Source organism: Gavialis gangeticus, unplaced genomic scaffold (assembly GCF_001723915.1).
Source record: "Gavialis gangeticus isolate Ggan-Ray unplaced genomic scaffold, GavGan_comp1, whole genome shotgun sequence".
Taxonomy (NCBI): domain Eukaryota; kingdom Metazoa; phylum Chordata; order Crocodylia; family Gavialidae; genus Gavialis; species Gavialis gangeticus.
In genome coordinates this window covers 71,570,785-71,589,773 of record NW_017728994.1, presented here as the reverse complement: position 1 = coordinate 71,589,773, position 18,989 = coordinate 71,570,785, and the positions used below count along the sequence as shown (strand labels likewise).

The window sequence follows — 18,989 nt, the reverse complement described above, 5'->3', positions numbered from 1 at the left end:
ACCTACCCCTTGCACCCTCCCATCATCCTCTGACACCACATGCACAACAACATCTGACAAAACAGCCTTCAATGCAAGCAACTATAAGCAACAGTGTTGTCATTACAGTGTTCAAAACCGCCAAACAGAACTTAATGACCATCCTCCACCATCCTCATTGTTTTATGGTATTGCTTTGCACCTGCACATTTATTAATGCTTCTTTGAATACAGTGGTTGGACTCAGAGTTTGTACACTGGCAAGATTTCCCATGCTGAGTACCCAACAGCAAAGTACATTTTAAATCAATTGCTATTTTCATCACTGACCATCTTGTGGAGATTCACTAATTTAGTTAGGAGAGTCATTAGTGAACTAAGCTACATTTTTCTTTTTTCAAAAAATCGTTAAAGTATTTAGGCAAATGTCTGATTTTATAGTAATAATATTGTGGCTGTAGCAGCAAGAGAGATGTGCAGCTTAAACAAACTGCAAAGTGACCAGCATGCTATAGATGTACAAATATTTTGCCAATTTTGAAGATCACTTAATACTACATTTTAGTCCTAGGGTACCACCCTAAACTATCTGATCAACATTTATGCATTGGCTTAGATGAGCCTATATTTAATACTGTAGCACATGGCTCTTTTCTGCTTATGACTACTGCAAGAAGTTGAGGGAAGAAGGGAGATGTAAAAAGGAGGGCATGGAAGTACTCCCGACACTGCAGAATGTTTCCCCCTCTTCAATGGGAGCTTACTAAAACCTGTTATACAACAGCCAGGCAACTGTGAATCTGGGCAGTAAGCAGGTTCTGTTTTCTGGCCAAAGGGAATACCCTGGGGAAATGTTCTACCAGCTGATAGAAATATAGTTTCTAAGGGCCTGAGTGAGAGGCATCAGCCCTGCCTACACATGTCATATGGGTCAAGCACAGTCCTAAAGCGCATAAAGCCACAAAATTCACAGTTTAGAAGGCCATATTCTCTATCCCTTTACCTAAAGCACTCCCCTGCAGAGCACAGACTATCCGATTTTCACAGACTGACATGCCACAGTGATATTTAATAGATTTTCTTCTCCTCCAGATATTTTTTGGTAAGGGGCATCAAGACTTTAGAGTTTATGGTAGCAGATGCTGATAAAAAGAAACAGTTTAGCACTCCTTTATTGTCAGACAACAGCTGCATACACTTTTCAGCACTAAAGGAAATAGATTTCAGAGGCAAAGGATGAGGAGGGGGGACAAGGGAGAGCGAGCTGGAGAGAGAGACCAAAACACCTCTTTGCTCAAATTCAGGAGAAAGCGCAAATTAAAATCTGTCTGGTCGCCCCAGTATAGTTCCTGCTGGATTTGTCCCTCAGGGCAAAACAACTGTATAATTTAACACATTGGAGTTCTCTCTACAAGAAATGACCAGAACTAAAATAATTAGCTGTTGGAGGGGTGAGCAGAAAGGATGACAAGGACTTATATTATGTGGCTGTCATGGGGATAGGTGACCATAACATTCCTCTACTTCTACTGGTGGGATCCCCAGCAACTGGAAGCATTTTGTATGAAGGTGCATTAATAAAGCTACGCAAAGAAGCTTTCACACTACCTGCCAAACATTCCCTATCCTATGACAAACATCAATGCTACATGCATTTAATTAAAAAAAAAAAAATATTGCTCACATACATTTTTTATTTCCTACTTCGTTTTTCTGAGTTTGAAATTAAAAAAATCTGTCGACTTACATTAAATTCTTCACGAAACAGTTTCCCATCATCTGCCGATCTTATCCTGATTTCTTCCTCCAAATTCTCCACTGGAATTGGAAAGTACTTCTTTGGGCCTGAGGGAGACCTGCTGAGCAGCATCACCCTTTGTTGCTCTGCAAGATCAGAAAACATAAATGTTAAATATGTTTTCAAAATGAAACTAGGCAGCCCATTAACCAAATTGTGCACAAATCACCTTTGTGAAGCACCTTGGAAGAAGGCATTTGTGAAAGGGAATCAAACTGGAAAGAGAGATTTCTTCAGCAAACATGAAAGATTATGTCATTTCTCTGAAGCAAGACAAAATTCAAAATAATAAGAGAAGCTTCCTAATAGTAAAAATGAGGGGGTTGGGCTTTTAGCAGATTAAAAACTTCATTTGTAGGAGCCCTTCCCAGAGACCACACGGAGTCATAATTTGTCATACGTCAAAAACCTTGTCCTGTTTAGAAGAACTATAATGGGGTGAATGTTTTGCTGTTAATAAACTGCTTTTATGGATTAACAATGTTTGAAACAAATTCATAAGACAACTTGTTTGAAGAGTTATATCAACATCATTAACGGAAAGTATATGAAGCACCTGAAATTTCATTTAGTCTCTGTCCCAAAGTATCAGCCAAAACAGTATTTGCATCATGGAGACAAGAGTTTGTATTTAACAAGATCTCCTTTTCTGAAAATATACCTTTTCACCTGAAACTCACTGTTAAGACCAATACTTTCTTCCAGAAACAGAAACCAAAACTCTAGCCTCACCTTTGCGTAGCCAAACACATCAGTGTAGCTCAGTAAAATTTCCTGCCACCCAGGGATTCCCTTATATCAAGAAAAGCCTTCAATACTGCACCTGCTGGCTTTACAGATACTATGCAATGACTGCGTATTAAAGTCCAGGAGTCACAATACTGAATTTATTAACAGTGAAGCCAAACAATTTGAAATCACGGTAGAGGAAGTTTCCCTGCAGTGGTAGCTTTACGTGAAAGAAACTCTTCCTTAGACCTGGGGGGAGGCACAGTCCTTTCAAAAACCGTGGTGTATTCCTTATTATTTCATTCATTAGCCATTCTTGCTGGGCAAGCATGTCTCCAATGCACTGGAAATTCCTGTCATTTTAACCTTTTTTTAGCAAATGTGTGACGTTGAACAGGAAGTTGCATCAGTTGGGTTATATTTAGTACTGTGAGCATTCACCCTCACTTGTCATAGTTTTTTCAAAGTATCAACACCCCCTGCTCCCCCATATACACTTGCCATCTCTTAGCCCGTACTGTGCTTGATAGCATAATTTTACAAACCTATTCTAACAATTCTTAATAAAAGTAATGTTTGAAAATCTTTTAGTGAATAGTTTCAATTTCTGGACTGTATATTTTTTTAAAAATACTACTGACACTCTCTTATCCTTCTTATCTTTCTTTTACTTGTGATCTGTTTATATGGGACACTCCTTTTGTATGTAAACTTTGTCTTCTAAAACAAACGTTTCAACTGCTTTTCTTAATGTGAAAACAGAGCCAGTAATTCAGCTATCCTGAGAAATCCTATATTCACAAGCCAGTTACAGAGAACTGGCATGGGGAAAGAGGAGGGAGGTGGGGCATCTGGTAAAGTTACAGCTTTAAGTTGCAAGTTATTTTAAAACAATAAGAAGGCAGGCAGTATTATTTCAATATGAGATTTTTTTTTTCTGGCAAACCCAGCACAAAAATAAAAGATACAAGTAATCCTCAAAGTGTAAAGAACCACATTTTTAACATTCAAAATTAAAGAATTCGTATTTTTAAAACAAGTCATTCTAAAATCGAAATATTTCATTACCTTGCTCTTCTAAGATTCCATTTGGCATTTTTTTGTCACTGGTGTTCACAACCGCTTTCCTATGCTTCCTGAACCTTGAATACATAAACCAAATTAATTTGAATAATTGTATAAAAAGGCAACACATTTTCTTTGATACTGACTGATACAAACCATGTCATTCTGGAGAAACTGTTTCTGAACATCTTCAGGTGATAAAAGTTTTGGTTAACAATAAATTACAGCATGAAGCATCCTCCTCTAGGCTAAGCTGTTTCTGAGACTGCAGCTCATACGTAGAATACTTTCATTTCCTCATTAGATAATATCAAAACAAGACCAAACTAGTACTGTGCAGAGCACTTAAACACCTAAACACATACCTGCAAAAACAGCCAGTCAGAAGAATGAAAATGATGAACATAGTAAGCAGGATCAATGATGAAGTGAGTAGTTGCTGTTGTGAACTGTTCCCATCTGGAGGTCCTATTAAAATAAACTCAGTGAATTAAAATACACACTCCGTTTGAAGTGCTGTAATAGATTGCTTATGACTAAAACAGATAAACTGTATATTCATGTCTAATACTTATAAAAAAGCTATTTAAATGCATTGAAGAGTTAATCTTTAACAAAAAGGTTCCCACTGAACATAAGTTTTGGGGCTACATGCTGTGTTCTGACTGAATATCATCTTGCTGAACAACTCAAAAAGGTACATTTTGGGAAACAAATGAAAGTCTGAAAAATCCAGGGAGGTGCTTTTTTTAAAACATTTTTTTGCACTATAAAGCTGTTAGTTTTTTAGGACGTCATTTATAATAATACCTGAAGGCACTGCAAAGTTACATTTAAAAAGTGTAAAAATCAAGTGGGCAAGAATGTGGGTTTTTTTCTTCTGGTATATATTTAGTAGAGTAAAATATGTGATGCAGAATTTTATTAATTCATTAAATTAAATATATTGAAAGGCATCACACAAGTATGTACAAGGTAGTTTATTATTTTATAAAGCACTTAAGGTTTAGAGTACATAGGGTCAGGACCTTAGGGGTTGTAATTTTTAGTGAAGGTAATGGAGTCATGTTGATTGAAATCAGGTGAAGATCTCAGTCAGCGTATTGCCCTTTGGCAAAAGTTATCTAGTTACGTCATATGCCTAACCCACAACAGTGTGAAAGAAGGATGTTTCCTGCACAAAGACTCAAAGACAGTCATGAAAGGAAATCTATGAGCCAGCTACCTGACATCAACCAGACACAGCAGGGGCGGGCAATTATTTCAGGCGGAGGGCTGCTTATTGAGTTTTGGCAAGCCATTGAGGGCCGCATGTCAGGCAGCCAGGGGTATATAAATATTAATTTTCTCAATTTTTAGGGGCCCTGCGGGCTGGATAGAATGGCTTGGTGGGTTGCATCTGGCCTGTGGGCCGCATTTTGCCCACCCCTGAGACACAGTTTCAGGGCTGTGCTGCTGCCAGCGTTGAATTTTCAACTACTCCGATTAGTTAAGTAGCAATGTTTTAACTGTAACATAATCAGACTTAGAGTTTCTCAGACTTCTGACAATTGCATGGTTTAGACCAAAGTGGTTAACCTGCAGCACACATGCCACAAGTAACACATGCAGCCTCTATGTATGCCATGTGGCAGACCAGAGAGGGAACAGGCTGCACAGTGGTAGACAGGCTGTCTAACACAACAAAGCCAACAGATATACACACAGTTTGAGAAACTGGGGGCATGTACCATACTGTTCCATAACGTGAGATGAGGTGGCATCAGCTCACAAGGCCAAACGTCGTGGGGGAGAGGGTAAGATTCTTGTTTTGGGAAGGGTATGCATGTGATGAACTTGGAATATGCTGACAAGGTAGATGGTGTGATGAACATAGAAAGAGACCAATCAGCGATAGCCATAAATCAAGAGTCATCAGGAGGGAGGGAGAACACAAAAGTAGAGACTTGAGAGTAACAAGGGGTCCCTCCTCCCCAACAGGGCCCCTGAGAGGGGTCCCCATCTCCAGGAGGGGTCCCCAAGGCCACTATGGACACAGGGCACACCACCACCCTTTTTCACCCACCCCACTGGAGGGGGTTGTGGGCCTTGGCATCCCACCTCCAGGTTGTTGGTAAGTTGACATCTGACACATAAGAGAGAGCCTCAGAGTGAAGACTGTTTTCTGACCAGATGTACTTTGACTCTGATGACAGCCCTAGAATTTGGTAGATATATAGAATTGCTTGGTATTGTTCCTTTTCTGTTATCATTGTGTATCAATAAATTTGCCTATTATTAAATGGAAAGGTCATAGTTGGTCTAAGGGTGGGTCCAGGGTGCCCCCCCTCCCCCCTACGCATCCCTGCAGCTTGGAGCTCTGGATACTGATGTGGAGGTTGGGAGCACGGCCACAAGTTCAATGAAAGTCATGATAGGAACCAAAAAAGTTATATTACACGTATTTTCTGTAATAACGTCACTTATTCTTGGATTTATCATGCTATTAATTGAAGGATTGTGTGGCCAGGTCACTACTTAAGATCTGATTAACCAATTAATCACTTCTTAAGTATAATGTGCATCTTGGGCCTTAAGAATGTAGAACTGGAAAAGAACCCCTGAGTTATCAAAGTCCAGTCCCCTGCACTGAACCACAGAATCCCTTTAGAAACTTTAAAACTAAAAACAAGCATCTCAGGGTAAAAATGCCTTTTCCAGAAACCATCCCACCAGCTGTACTCTGTTCCTAGTTTCAGAAAACTAATATTAAAAACAAAACCAACCAAACAAGAACTAACGCAGCACGAATAACAGGAAACATGTCTCATGATTTTGCATTCTCCTGTGCCCAGGCTCTTCTCCCAGACTTCTGCTGGGTTAATTTAACTGTAGGTTCTGAGAAATGTGAGGGCTGGTAGATTCAGGTGAGACTATTTTTACCCATTTCTAACCCAAGTGGCAAGCCAAAATTAGCAATTAGCATGATGGAGCCAGATATTTGATGCAAACCTGTGCATTTCCAAAGGATGTAAAAGTCTTATTCCTTTGAACAAAAGAAGAATCAATGAAGAGAAAAAATAGTGGACCACTTTCAGTCAGCTTGCAACCCAAACTCACGCTTTGCAGACTTTATCTCAAGATCATATTGCTTTCTAGCTCCTTCTCTCACTATTTTTTTAATCACTTTCTTTTACAGATACACAAACTCCATAAAACTTCATTAGGTTAAGTCCCTCTGTGTTTTGGTCAGTGACTAGTATCAATATTTTGAATGGAAGCTGTTGTTGTTTCAATTATCTGATTTCATCATAGAGTTCAACTGGGAAAAAATATTTATCCCACATGAAGAGCAGTTAATTAGACTTACTGGTTTAAGTGACACTTAACCCAAACTATAATGTAACAAAACCTTTGGACAAGGATATAAATCTGGCTGATGCAGCCTCTTTAACATTTATGCAACTTGCATACAAAGGGCTAGAAAATGGGTAAAACCAACTCCCAGCACTTATATGCAGGAAGCCCTTCTATTCCTGGACATGTAACCCCACATGTGTAGACAAGTATGTGCCTGTGTATCACGGTATGAGCATTTTGGCAACAAAATGGAAAGGACATGGGGGGCTGCCCCATGCTTTAACCCCAATAGCTGAGTGAATTGGACACTTACCTGGAAAGCTGAAGACCTGGGTACTAGACTTGTTTGCTCAGAGACCTTTACCTCTCTGACTTTGCAGCACGGTGCTCTAACCACCATGCCATAAGTTATGCATTACCCAAGCCCTTCTGAAGATTTTCTTTTGAAGCTGATTTCCTTTTAAAATACAGTCCTTGGGAAAAACTGAAAGAGGGCAGAATAGACATCTGTGGCATAGCAGTTAGCTTGCTGTGCTGAGAAGACAGAGATGTAGGTTCAAACCCCTGCTGGCTGAAGGGTGGCTAGAACCCGAATCTGGGGCTTCCCAGGCAAGTGCCCTAAACACTCAATAACTTGTGTAAGACATGGGAGAGTCTTCTTCCATATAACACCTATTACACATGGCTTTGGGGCTGCGTATGTATTTGGGCCATGGCTGCCCATACATCTCCACGTTGCTGGGCATGTAAAAGATCAGTTCACAGACTACTGTACACATTTGGGTTACAAGTTGACTGGAAAATTAGAATTCCTACCTATGTGTAGGTGCCACAAAGGCCATATAGACTAGATGACTAAAAATCTGTTATTTAGAATTCTACACCCTGCACGGCAGAGAGCTGGAAAAAATGGCTCTAAATAAACTCCATTCTCAGTAGCTACCAAAGCCTGAATGTTGTTATACTCCAATTGTTCTCAGCGTCTGAAACCACCCTTGGAGATATGTCCGCTCTACAGAGTTAAGTGAGGCTCTCCCCTAAGTGTTCCCCCTAATCTGCTTTCTACCCACACACAAAAGACCCCTCACTCGAATTCCACAGTGCTTTCAACCTAAGCTAGATAGCAGAGCTGGAGCTATAGGCTACAACCCACATTGTCCTTCTACTTTGAGTGGCAAAATGCACACATTTCAGTGAGCCCTCATTTAGCTAAATCGCTGAAGTACCAACAGTCTGTCAGTGCTGTTCCACAACGGCATGTGTCCAGGAGAAAAGACAAGCCCCACCCCTCCAATTTACTGGAGGGTGGTCAGGCCCGAAATTCTAAGTAAGTTCTATTAAATTTGTCAGACACATTATTCAACAAGTACCATGAGCTTCATGCTATCAGTTTCCTGGCAAGCAGGCTGCCGCTCCATGCTCTACCTTAAGACACTTTAAAGGATAGAAATTAACACCTACAGGTACCTGTTAACCTATACATCTGTCCTACCCTGTATAAAGCAGTTTATGTTGCTTTACATGAAAAATATTGTAAATGATTCCCTAGTCAAAACATAAAGAATAAAAAACTATATAAAAATATCATTCTAAGACTAAAATGTGTCTGCTCTCTGATATTAACATGTTTGTTACACTATGGTCTTATTCTGTCAGCATAAAGACCTGTAATAGCTGGTAGAGAATACATATTCATGTAGTTAACTTCAAGGCATAATAAATGGTCTAGAAAGGAAATTTACTACAGTGATTCCTTAGATTTCTCTCTGACACAGACTATTTGAGCCCAAAAACTAAATAGAAGGCGATGGAAAGATTGAGGAGCATTTTGATTATAATAGGTCATTGAATTATAATTTGAATTCTAAGGTCAGCATATTTTCATTGAATTGCATTTGACAGTATAAACTTTAATCTACCATGAAGGTGCCTAGAGCAACTGACAGGACATTTTACTATAAATTGACATTCAAATTATAGTAAAATCAATCAATTAATTATTAATCATTAATTACTGATGCATAAATAAAATAATAATTGCTTTAGCTTTGTCTTGTTTTCACGTTATGACATACTGTGGGATGTTTTCACTCCAGCCAATGAAAATGCTGACAGAGAACAGAATTTCCATTTTTTGTAAAACAGAACTCAATTGTGAGCAGGAAGCAAAAATGCAGAAGAATTGTATGACATATATTCCTTCTTAAAAGTAACATTTAATTATTTAAAAAAATTAAATGAGTGGAACACTGAAACTCAACATAACCTAACATATCCTTCCCATAGTGACTTGGGAAAGCTTCTACATTTCACCACATTTTCAGACAGGCAGAACAAAAGCTGGGTCAAACTAAACTGTTAATAACCTTCAGCTCCTTCTGTATAATCTCTTAAAATGGAGAGTTAGTTGGCTTTGGAACAAGTAGTCTTTATTTTTTTGGATTAAAAAAGATTGCACAGTTCAACAGCTATTAAAAGCATGAGATAAGTGTATAATCCTATTAACTTGGGCTCTCCTTTATACAGGAAGACATTTTTTTGCTATATATGCATTTTTTTTCCTATCAGACAACGATGTTAGTTTTTTCTACACATGGAGACATTAACATATATTAAATAACAAAAAGAGTACTTTGGTATTTAAAAAAATAATCTAGTCATACTACATATACATTACTTATATAAATTAAATTAGGGATTAAATTAAGCTGTTGAAGATATGGTTTCTTTTATCCATATTGACTCAAAATTGTATTGAACTTAACTGTGACAATCCCCGAACAACTGCCTCTTCTCTAATTCTATTAAAATGTTCTAGGAAGTGATACAAAATGATTAAACTACTTACTTCTCTTTCCTAATTTCTATATTCATAAATATCCAAACAAATTTTAGTAAAGTCATTTTCTAACACTTCAGTTATAATATTAAGCAAGGGGAATGCAACATAGCTCATTTTCCAGAATAAGTAATGATAATCTGTTGACTGTATTTCAGCATAGACATTCATTAGCAATTTTATGTTTAGATGCCCTAAAGCAAAACAACTGCTAAATTACTAATCTGAAAAATAGATTCTCCTTGATCCAAACTGTGCAGTACGTCACCCTGGGGGGCTAGTATTAAGGTCTACCAGGGTGGCCTAGAGAGGCATTTTGGAGTTACTCTCTAAAATTTCAGCTTTGATTTAAAACAAAAGGCTAGTCACTAGCTATTATGGTTAAAGAGAAAAAATTCAAAATATGATCCAAGTGACACCAGCCTAAGTCTATGTGAGTCTGCAGACAGTCTGAAGGGCTACCTCTGAAGTGAACCCGCCAAATTTGTTTCAATGGGTGCATTGAAAAAAAGAATGTAAGGAAGGACAGTGAATCCTTTATGAAGATTATGCCAGCATTCCCCAAAATCTGAGGTGAACCTTTCACAGCCACAAAAGACCAGATAGGTGTTTATGCCAAAAATGTATATACCATATTAACATAAATTATCATATATAGGCCACTGGTGCCACACAGTAGGGTTGCGTGGCTGGTGTAGAAATATAAGGTAGGAAGGGTCCTCAAGGTTAGAGTTTCATTAAAAGTTTGGGAAACATTGGTGACTCAAACTTTTAATGCTAACCCAAGTGACCTCAATCACCTTCAAATCCAGACACAGTTCTTCAGAAACTCCAGAAACTTACAGTCCAATAAACCGCCACATGAACCAACCATGCATGCTAACATAAACACCCTTTATCATATTTGACAGTGATTAATCATTCTTCTCTCCATTACTTCTGCTTTCTCATCATCCCTGACCATAACATTTCTAGATTATAATATATCCTAGTTTTTGATATGTTCTTGCCCTAACTCTATACGTCCTTTTATTTGTTAAGATTATTTGGTACAGCTTAAAACAGAAATATAATTTCCCCAAGGAGCTTTCAACTCCAGAACAATCTAAACATATTTTAAAGGGAATGTGGCTCATTTATGAGTTCATGTGAATGCCTGGGATGGTGAACACTTAAGGTGTGTTTAACAGAATAGCCTAGCTCCTAAGCTGGGGAGAAAAGTTTTTAGTAGAGGGCACTGGGCCTCGGAGCCAGTGCTGCCTGTTCCAGCAAAGTCTAGAACGTTCATGGCAGGATAGGAGTAGGTCTGGGGCTTGAGGACTTTCATGTCCATGTACAGTAGGAATGCCATTTAGGACACAGTGGGTGTGTCTACACAAGACACTTTACTGCGCACTAGAGTAATCTAATGCACAGTAAGGCATCGTTGTCTACATGTGCACAAGAATTATTGCACAGTAGATTAAGTTAAAGTGCCATTTGCTAGTACCCACAGATACAGTTAATAGAAAAGACTTTAAATAAATGCACTGAAGTGCATGTGTCAATGCTGACCAGGAGCAAATGCTGCCTGCCTAAGTTCCAAGCCCCATGGGGCAGAGGTGATAGAATAGGGAGCAATGGTGTCAAGTTGCAGCAAGGGAGGTTTATTTTGGATATTAAGAAAAACTTAATATGTGTGCTAGAAATGTGAGTAAATACACATGAGCAGTTTCTGCCACTTAAGCTTCAGCAAAGTGAAAGCAAAAGCAAATCTGCATGGGACCCACATACCACATGCACTGACCATTACTTCAAGACCACCCCTGTTTCCTTCCATAAAGTATTGAGCTCTACCTTGAAACAAAAGAGGCTCCTTTTCCTTGCTCAGAAGACCATTACAAAATTTAACTTCTGTAATCATTTTATTTTACTTCCCAATCTAAATCAGATCATGAACAGTTTGTAGTCATTTGATCTCATGTGAATATAGTTCATTAAGTTAAACAGCTCTTCTGCCTTTGATATTCACCCCATGAATGTATTCATAAAAAGTTAACATATTCCCTTTCAACTTTAACGTTGCAAGTTGTTAAGCTAAAAATAAAGCCTAGCTCTTTTAATCTCCCATTAGATAAAGTTCCCTTGTCCCAAACAACCTAACAGCCCTTCTTTGCAGATATTCTGGTTTAAATTCAACCTTTCTGAACTGAATGATCAGAACTGAACAGAATATTCTGAATGGTGTTTTTCTAATGCCTTGTACAATGGTACAAGTCTTTTCTGTTTCTGTGAAAAAATACTGTATGTAACACACCCTAGAACTGCATTAGCTTTTTTCATGACAATAACACTCAGGCTCATGATCATCTAATAATCAATGAGTACACCATTCCTCTATTATCACTCAAGTCTATGAGTTCCTGTCGTATAGCAGAAGTTCTTAATATTGAACTCCAATGCCATGGGCAGATGTGTTTGTAGCACTACACATGTTGCAACACTCTGAAGTGCTAAAAAACTGTAGCAGTATTGGGGGTAGGGAAGGGAGAGGGAACATGCAGAGCCCCTTGACTGGAGTACTATGAAGATATTGGAAAGACATTCAGTGGCATGCTCGCTAGCTGGGAGGCAAAAGGGGTTGCTCAGCCCCATGGCTCTGCTCTGCATCCTCCCACTCCTTCAGGAGGGAAGGCTGTCAGAGCTCCCTGTGAATACACTGATAACTTGCCAACACATGCAGGCTCTGGCAAGCAAAGCTGCATCCCAGTAGCATAGCTAAGGCAGGGCAACTGGGGCACCAGACCTGGGTGCTGACTTGGGGGACAGGGATGACAACAAAAAAATAGCAGCTGCTGCCAGCAGGATAATGGCAGAAGTCACCACAGCCTCCATGCAGCAGAGCAGCCCTGGGCACCTGACAGCTCATTATGCTTCTATTGCAGCTTAGCCAGAACAAGACTGTGAGTGAGCAGGGGTTCAATACCAAGAACTGGCACTGGTCCAAGCTCACTCACAGCCCCCATCCTGCTCTCTCAGCCACAGCCCAAACACTCACAGCTGTGGTTCCATACTGATTCACAGCTGATCACTCATAGCCGCGTCCTGGCTTTGCTACAGCTGTGAGACAGCATGCCATCAGGGTCACATGTGTCTGAGTGAGTCTGGTTCAGTCCCAGGCTAACAGCTCAGTCCCTGAGGGAGAGGTCAGCCTGTGCTTAGTGACAGTCCACATACTCTCCCTTTCCCCCTTGCCACTTGCAGGGAGCACTATGGGATGCTGGGGGACCAGTTCCCTCATAGCACCTATGATGTACTTGTTACACATTGCACATGATGCTACAAAAAGTAGTGCTATAGGGAAATTTCAGTTTTTTTCTGGCATGCCCATCTGCTTCTTCAACTTTTGTAGCACTACAATAGTGTCTGTAGCAAAACAAATGTAACATCTGTCCATGGCTAACAGTGTGATTTTGCATATCATATAATTAAATGTCATACCATTTCTATTTCCTATTCATAAGGTTGCCTTAATTCTTCTTATATAATAATGTAATCCTGTTTACATACACAATAACAACTTTACCTCCTTGTCAAATTTCATAAGCAAATGAAGAACTTATTCCATGATTTTTAATGTTAAATAATATGGGTCCTAAGACTTATGCCTGAGGAATACTACTGGTGATCTCTCTCAAATTTATAACTCCCCTTTCAAAATAACCTGCTGTAGTCCACTTTTTCTAGCCACCTGCTTATCCACTTTACAGTTATACTGTTAATCCCCATCTTCTCGGCTAGGAACAGACATTACACATAAACTGGTTTAAGTGATCAGAAACTGGTTTAAACCTGTAACAGAACAGATATTCAGTGCACATAAACTAGTTTGAAAATGGCTGAAACCAGTTTGAGATAAACGTATGTAGTATCAGACTTAACTAATTTGGCTCAAACTGGTTTATACAATGTCTGTCCCAGACCCCTTTAAGTTAAATCAGATTCTCCCAGCATTTCAGCATGCTCTCTGGGCTGGGCAGGGCTCTCTGCTCCACAGCAGGGCTGGCCCCTCCACTGTGCTCCCTGGCTGCAGGTCCAGCAGAGACTGCAGGCATCTGCCTGGCTTCTGCTCCCCCACACTCCCCTCTGCCTTACATAGACACACAGCATTAGCTAGCAGACCACATGCTGCCTACAGGCCGTGTTGTGGCAGACAGGATAAAAGCAGAATCAACCGGTAGTTCATAATGTCTAGCTGTTGTTTCCTTAATGGGATGATAAACACTGAGTTAGGGGTGATAAACACTGTGATGTCAATTCCCTGCTGGGATGGTCAGATGTGAGGTGGGGGCACCCCTCTGTCATGGGATGGGGTCCTCAAGGATGGCCGTGTTACTCCTAGGGCCCCTCAACTGTGCCAATTCAGTCTGGTGGGCACCCTCTATTTTCACCCACCATGTCTTGATGCATTTGTAATATAGGGAGGGTGCCTTTACATCCCATTGGACACAGTCCTGATGGATTTCCTTGAACTCCGTGGGTTCCCAGACCCCTTGTGGGTCCCATTTCAAAATAGATGTCACAGGATACCCCAGCCTTATGGGCTATATGCATGGCTCCAAACCGGCCCCTTACCATGCCCCAAGCCTTGCAGATGGCATTGATGTTGTCCGGTCTAGGCTTTGCTGTGATTTGGCCCCCTTGTCCTTTCTAGGCTCTCTGCAGCCCTGTCTCTGCACCTCACTGGTGCCTGGGCTCTCCGCAGCCCTGTCTCTGCACCCTCGGTGGCACCAAGGTCTGAGTGCCCCAAATACTGTGCCCTCTCTGGCGCCAGGGTCTGCGCACCCCAAATGCTGCACCCTGTCTGGCACCATGCTGCAGTGGGCCCCCAATGAGGCCTCCTCCTTCCCCAAATAGCCTCACCCAAACCACTGGTGTTATAAACAGCAAACAAACATAAGCCCCTGGGCTATAACATAATACAAAAGACGAGGGTGTGCCCTGCCCCTTTAAAAGCATTGAACTTCGCCCCCAGCACTAAGTGCCTAGTAGGCAAGGGTACCTGTGGAGTTCATGGAGCCCCATTAGCCCTAGGTGCAGCATATCAGGCAGTTGCTGTGTCACTAGGTACTTCCTCCCTGAAGGCTCCTCCCCTCTGGCTGCTAGCAGGGAAATGCCCTCCTGTCCTCAGCCCTGGGGTTTATATATATGCCAGGCCCTGCCCCTTCTGGTCAGCTGGCCACTGGCAGGTGCAGGCCAACTATCACATTCTGACTGGGCCTCCCAACTGCCTGCTCACGCCCTCTCCTTAGCAGTTTCAGCCCTTAAAAGGAGCAGGACATCCTACTGCCCTGCGACATCCTCCCTAATCAGAGCATCCTGCCAGGGCCTGGCCACACCCCCATCAGATCAACATTGTGGAAGGGAAGGGAGGGCTGCTCTAGCACCCCCAGCTTCTAGCCTGAGTCACTGCAGGCATGTGCCTGCATTTTTTCAGTCCAGAGGGAATGTCTGTGATATTACAAACTGGTTTAGCTTAGCCAGGTTAGACTAACCTGCAGTGATTGAATCAATTCAGGCTCAGGCTTTTTGAATGTCTGTTCTTAGCCTTCCAGTTTAACTAATACCTAACTGTCACCCACGAGACATTGTCAAATACTCTGCTGAAATCTAGATGGGTTAAATCTACTGCACTGCCCTTATCTAAAATTCAGTTATCCTAACACAAAAGCATATTAGAGTCATCTAACATGATTCTGGTTAGATAAGGCCATGCTGGTTTTTATCGCATTTTCTATTTATCTCCATACCTTTGATTATTCTTTCGTTCAATATTTGTTCTAAGTCTCTGTAAAATACAGAAGTCAAACTAATGGGTCTATAATTGTTTGGGTCATACTTCCCGCCCCCCCTCAGCCCTCGCCCCTCCCTTTTTTTTTTTTTTTACTTTAAGCTTTAAATTTGCTGTTTTCTGATCATAGTATTGCCAACTTGAGAGATTCACTGAAGATGTTAGCTATGGTAATTACCACTTCATGTACCATTTAAAGTAGATAATCTAACCAAGAGGTATAGAACTGCTTCTGTGTACAATAGAGAAGAGTCTTTCTTCAAAATGATAAAGACCTAAGCTGCAGCATTATCATTCATAAGAACAAACTGGTAACAAAGCTGTCATATATGAAAGAAAGATATCAGTTAGTGATTTTGAAAAAAAAATCACCTTTATAATTATTATCATGTCTTTAATGGCACTAAAGATAATATTCAAAGTAACCAGTATTCATTTTCCTGAAAAAGTGTGCTTTTCCAAGTTGGGGACTATGTAATATAATTATTTGCATTTCAGAAAAAAAATGTGAAAATAGCTCTGCACTGTCCATATTTTTTACCCACTATGCATGGGTTTCTTTCATTATAGACAAGAGCCAACATATGCATATGTTTTGTTCAAGCTTTCTTTTTAATTGCAAGAAAACACACAAACACATATTTGATGATGCACAAACATCCAAATAACCACTGATTTGGTTTGGATAAGCAGCTAGATATTCAATTCTTGCCTGAATTTCCTCTTGCTCCTTCTTTCCACCAATGTCATTCAAATCTTGAACTCTTTGTCCAAACAGATTTCTCAAAAGGAGTTTCTGCTCCTTGGGTCCCTGGTTTATAAAATGAGGTTTCCATATGCTTTAAACTGCCCCTCTTTTATGACTAGATATGCAACATTCATGCTGGTGGCTCCACCTGAAGGAGTTACCAGTCATAGCAATTAATGAGAAGTCCCCATTTTTTTACTTATTTAAAAATGTTGTATACATACTACACAAGGAAGAGGGAAGGCCAAAGGTATAGGCAACAATACATCAGATTCCAAAAGAGAGGTTACAATGATAATGGTAAAAGTACATCAGTAGAATCCATAGTAATAGAAAAATATTTGGGATGACAAACAGGGGGGCTTAACCAATACTGATTCAAAGAATTAAATTCTTCCTTACTTGTTGTGTTATTTGATGATACAGTTTCATTGGCCAGTGAAGCTCCAACCAGTAGAAAACTAATACAAACAGGCAAGAACCAACACAAATATTCCATCCTGGATCTGTAAAGAAAAGAAAGTAAGTATTGAGTTACATTATTATCATTATATCCTAAAGTACAATAAGAAAAATTTTCTCATCAACAGTAGATTAAAAAAAATTATTTTTTCTTCTTTTTTTAATGTTGAAAATTAAAAATGAAAGAAGAAGGAGGAAGAAATAGAAGAAGGAGGAGGACGAGGGGGAAAAACTAAAGATATCGAATAAATTGGGAATTCTTCAAAAGTGTTTTTAAACCAAATAATAGTAGTCCATTCTGTAAAAGTTATGTGCTACCAGTGGCTGAAAATGCTTGTGAGGATCTGTATTCTATATAAGATGTTACTGAAACCTTAAATAAGAGCATTACAGCCAAAATGACCAGGCATCACTGCAAATTGAAATGTTCCCTTCCACCAAAAACTGCAAGAAAAAGAAGCACAACTGTACCATGCCATCTACTAGTTATCTGCAAAACTGTCTTAAGTGCTTGTAGAAGTAATAGTTTCATTTTCTGGGTTTTATAATATCAGTTTTAAATATCTGTTTCCTTTTGAACACTTACAGTTTTATAACAATATTTGAAAGCCTGGCAGCTTCACAAATAAAGAGAATTTCAGATTTACAGACTCCTGAAGAAAAGTCTTCCAATGAATTAATGAGTAAAGGAATGGGTTCACAACAGTTATGAACTGTTATTCTCTTGTATGAAGATGGGAGAAAAAGTCAGGAAACAGTTCTGAAGGAAGGATATGAATATTATGGCACATTAGTCCCTCTTAAAGACATGAGGACCTCAAAAAAAAAAGTCTCCTGAAATATTGTTCAAGTTTAGGTCATTATTTTTAGATTTCTCTTTTCATGAATAATTGCTAAAATGTGGGCAGACAGAACAGGCTGTAACCTCAGAATTATTCAATTCTTGCCTGATCTTAAAACACACTCTTTTTTAAGAAACTATGAAACACACTCTTAAAAAAACCCAACATACTGTACGTAACTTCTTTCATACCCATGATCAGCAAAAAAAACTTACATAGATATATCCAGATACTGTATTTCTGCAACGATTATTAAAGTTATCATGGCAAGGATCATGCTGTAAAATAATAACCCCCTAAATCATGTCAGAATGATGACTTATGTCACAAATTAGAGAGACTATTACACAGTAATGAGTAAAGGCACAGTAATAGTAATTTAAAAATCATAACTTTGCAATCATCTTAACAGTATGACACGAACCATTTACAAATTCCAAGCTTTCAAGTTAAGATGGGATAGAATCATAGAACCATAGAAATTAAGGGCTGGAAGGGACCTTAAAAGATCATCAAGTCCAATCCCCTTGCCTTGGGCAGGAATACTGCTGAGCTCAATCTAAAATAATCTCTGGGAAGACTTAAGAGAAACTACTTCATCAACTTTCACACCATTTAGCTTCCTCTGGATTCTAATGTATATTATTATACAGATTCTTACTTATCTCCAATTCCTGCATACACATAATAATTTAACATGCGACAGAAATCTGCTGGAAAACATACTGCTCTACAAAATGGAAAAGACAATTAATAATATATTTTGAAAAATACATAAATATTTAGAACATTATGGACATAATTATAACGCTATTAAATTTCCAAAATGCCAAACATTTAATGAAATAGCCTAATAATAAATTATTGTTCAAAGCAGAATATTCAAAACGTTCAGTCTAATATTCTCCATATACAGACATAGTTTCATAGTTGTTAGGGGCTTAGATTATGACCACGGTATCAGAAGCAATTTTTTTTCTTTACCTCTGTGACAAATGACCAGTACTACAGTTCTAAAGACACTTAAAGAGGAATATTTGCATCAATTCAGAAAGCAGATAACGTGTCAGCATTCATAGGAGGACACAGTATGGGGCCGATTACATTAGCACAGTTGTTGTTATAAAAGCTATTCCTTTGTGGCAACATTTGCAATGTACTATTACTATCGATAATAAAGCAATAATACCCTGTGGAGAAGAAAAATACACTATACAAAGGACAAGACATTTTGTTTTATCGCGGGTTTTTAAGAAGACTTCAGCTGAAATAACATTTTCATGAACTCAAGATACTTGTTGTTCAGCAGAGGGCACCACATCCACAGTCTAGCTCAAGTCAAGCAGAAGAATGCCAAT

General features: G+C 39.4%; 1 protein-coding gene and 1 long non-coding RNA gene across 4 annotated transcripts in view; one reads left to right on the top strand and one right to left on the bottom strand.

The window, feature by feature from the left end:
* PTPRE (protein tyrosine phosphatase, receptor type E) overlaps positions 1–18,989 on the bottom strand; it is a 235,412-nt gene that overhangs the window by 65,870 nt on the left and 150,553 nt on the right. For 2 of the 3 annotated variants that reach the window (XM_019502996.1, XM_019502997.1), the window contains exons 3-6: positions 16,730–16,833; positions 3,937–4,039; positions 3,575–3,648; positions 1,727–1,863 (exon numbers count right to left, since the gene is read on the bottom strand). In XM_019502996.1, coding sequence (XP_019358541.1) covers positions 1,727–1,863; positions 3,575–3,648; positions 3,937–4,039; positions 16,730–16,826 — 411 coding nt within the window. In that variant the 5' untranslated portion in view covers positions 16,827–16,833. Of the gene's footprint in view, positions 1–1,726; positions 1,864–3,574; positions 3,649–3,727; positions 3,830–3,936; positions 4,040–16,729; positions 16,834–18,989 lie in introns of those variants that run through there. The other variant, XM_019502998.1, reaches the window with a different exon arrangement.
* Positions 5,277–18,989, top strand: part of LOC109287713 — a 23,786-nt gene continuing 10,073 nt past the window's right edge. The window contains exons 1-2 of the long non-coding RNA XR_002094946.1: positions 5,277–5,352; positions 11,435–11,442. This is a non-coding gene — a long non-coding RNA (uncharacterized LOC109287713). The remainder of the gene's footprint in view (positions 5,353–11,434; positions 11,443–18,989) is intronic.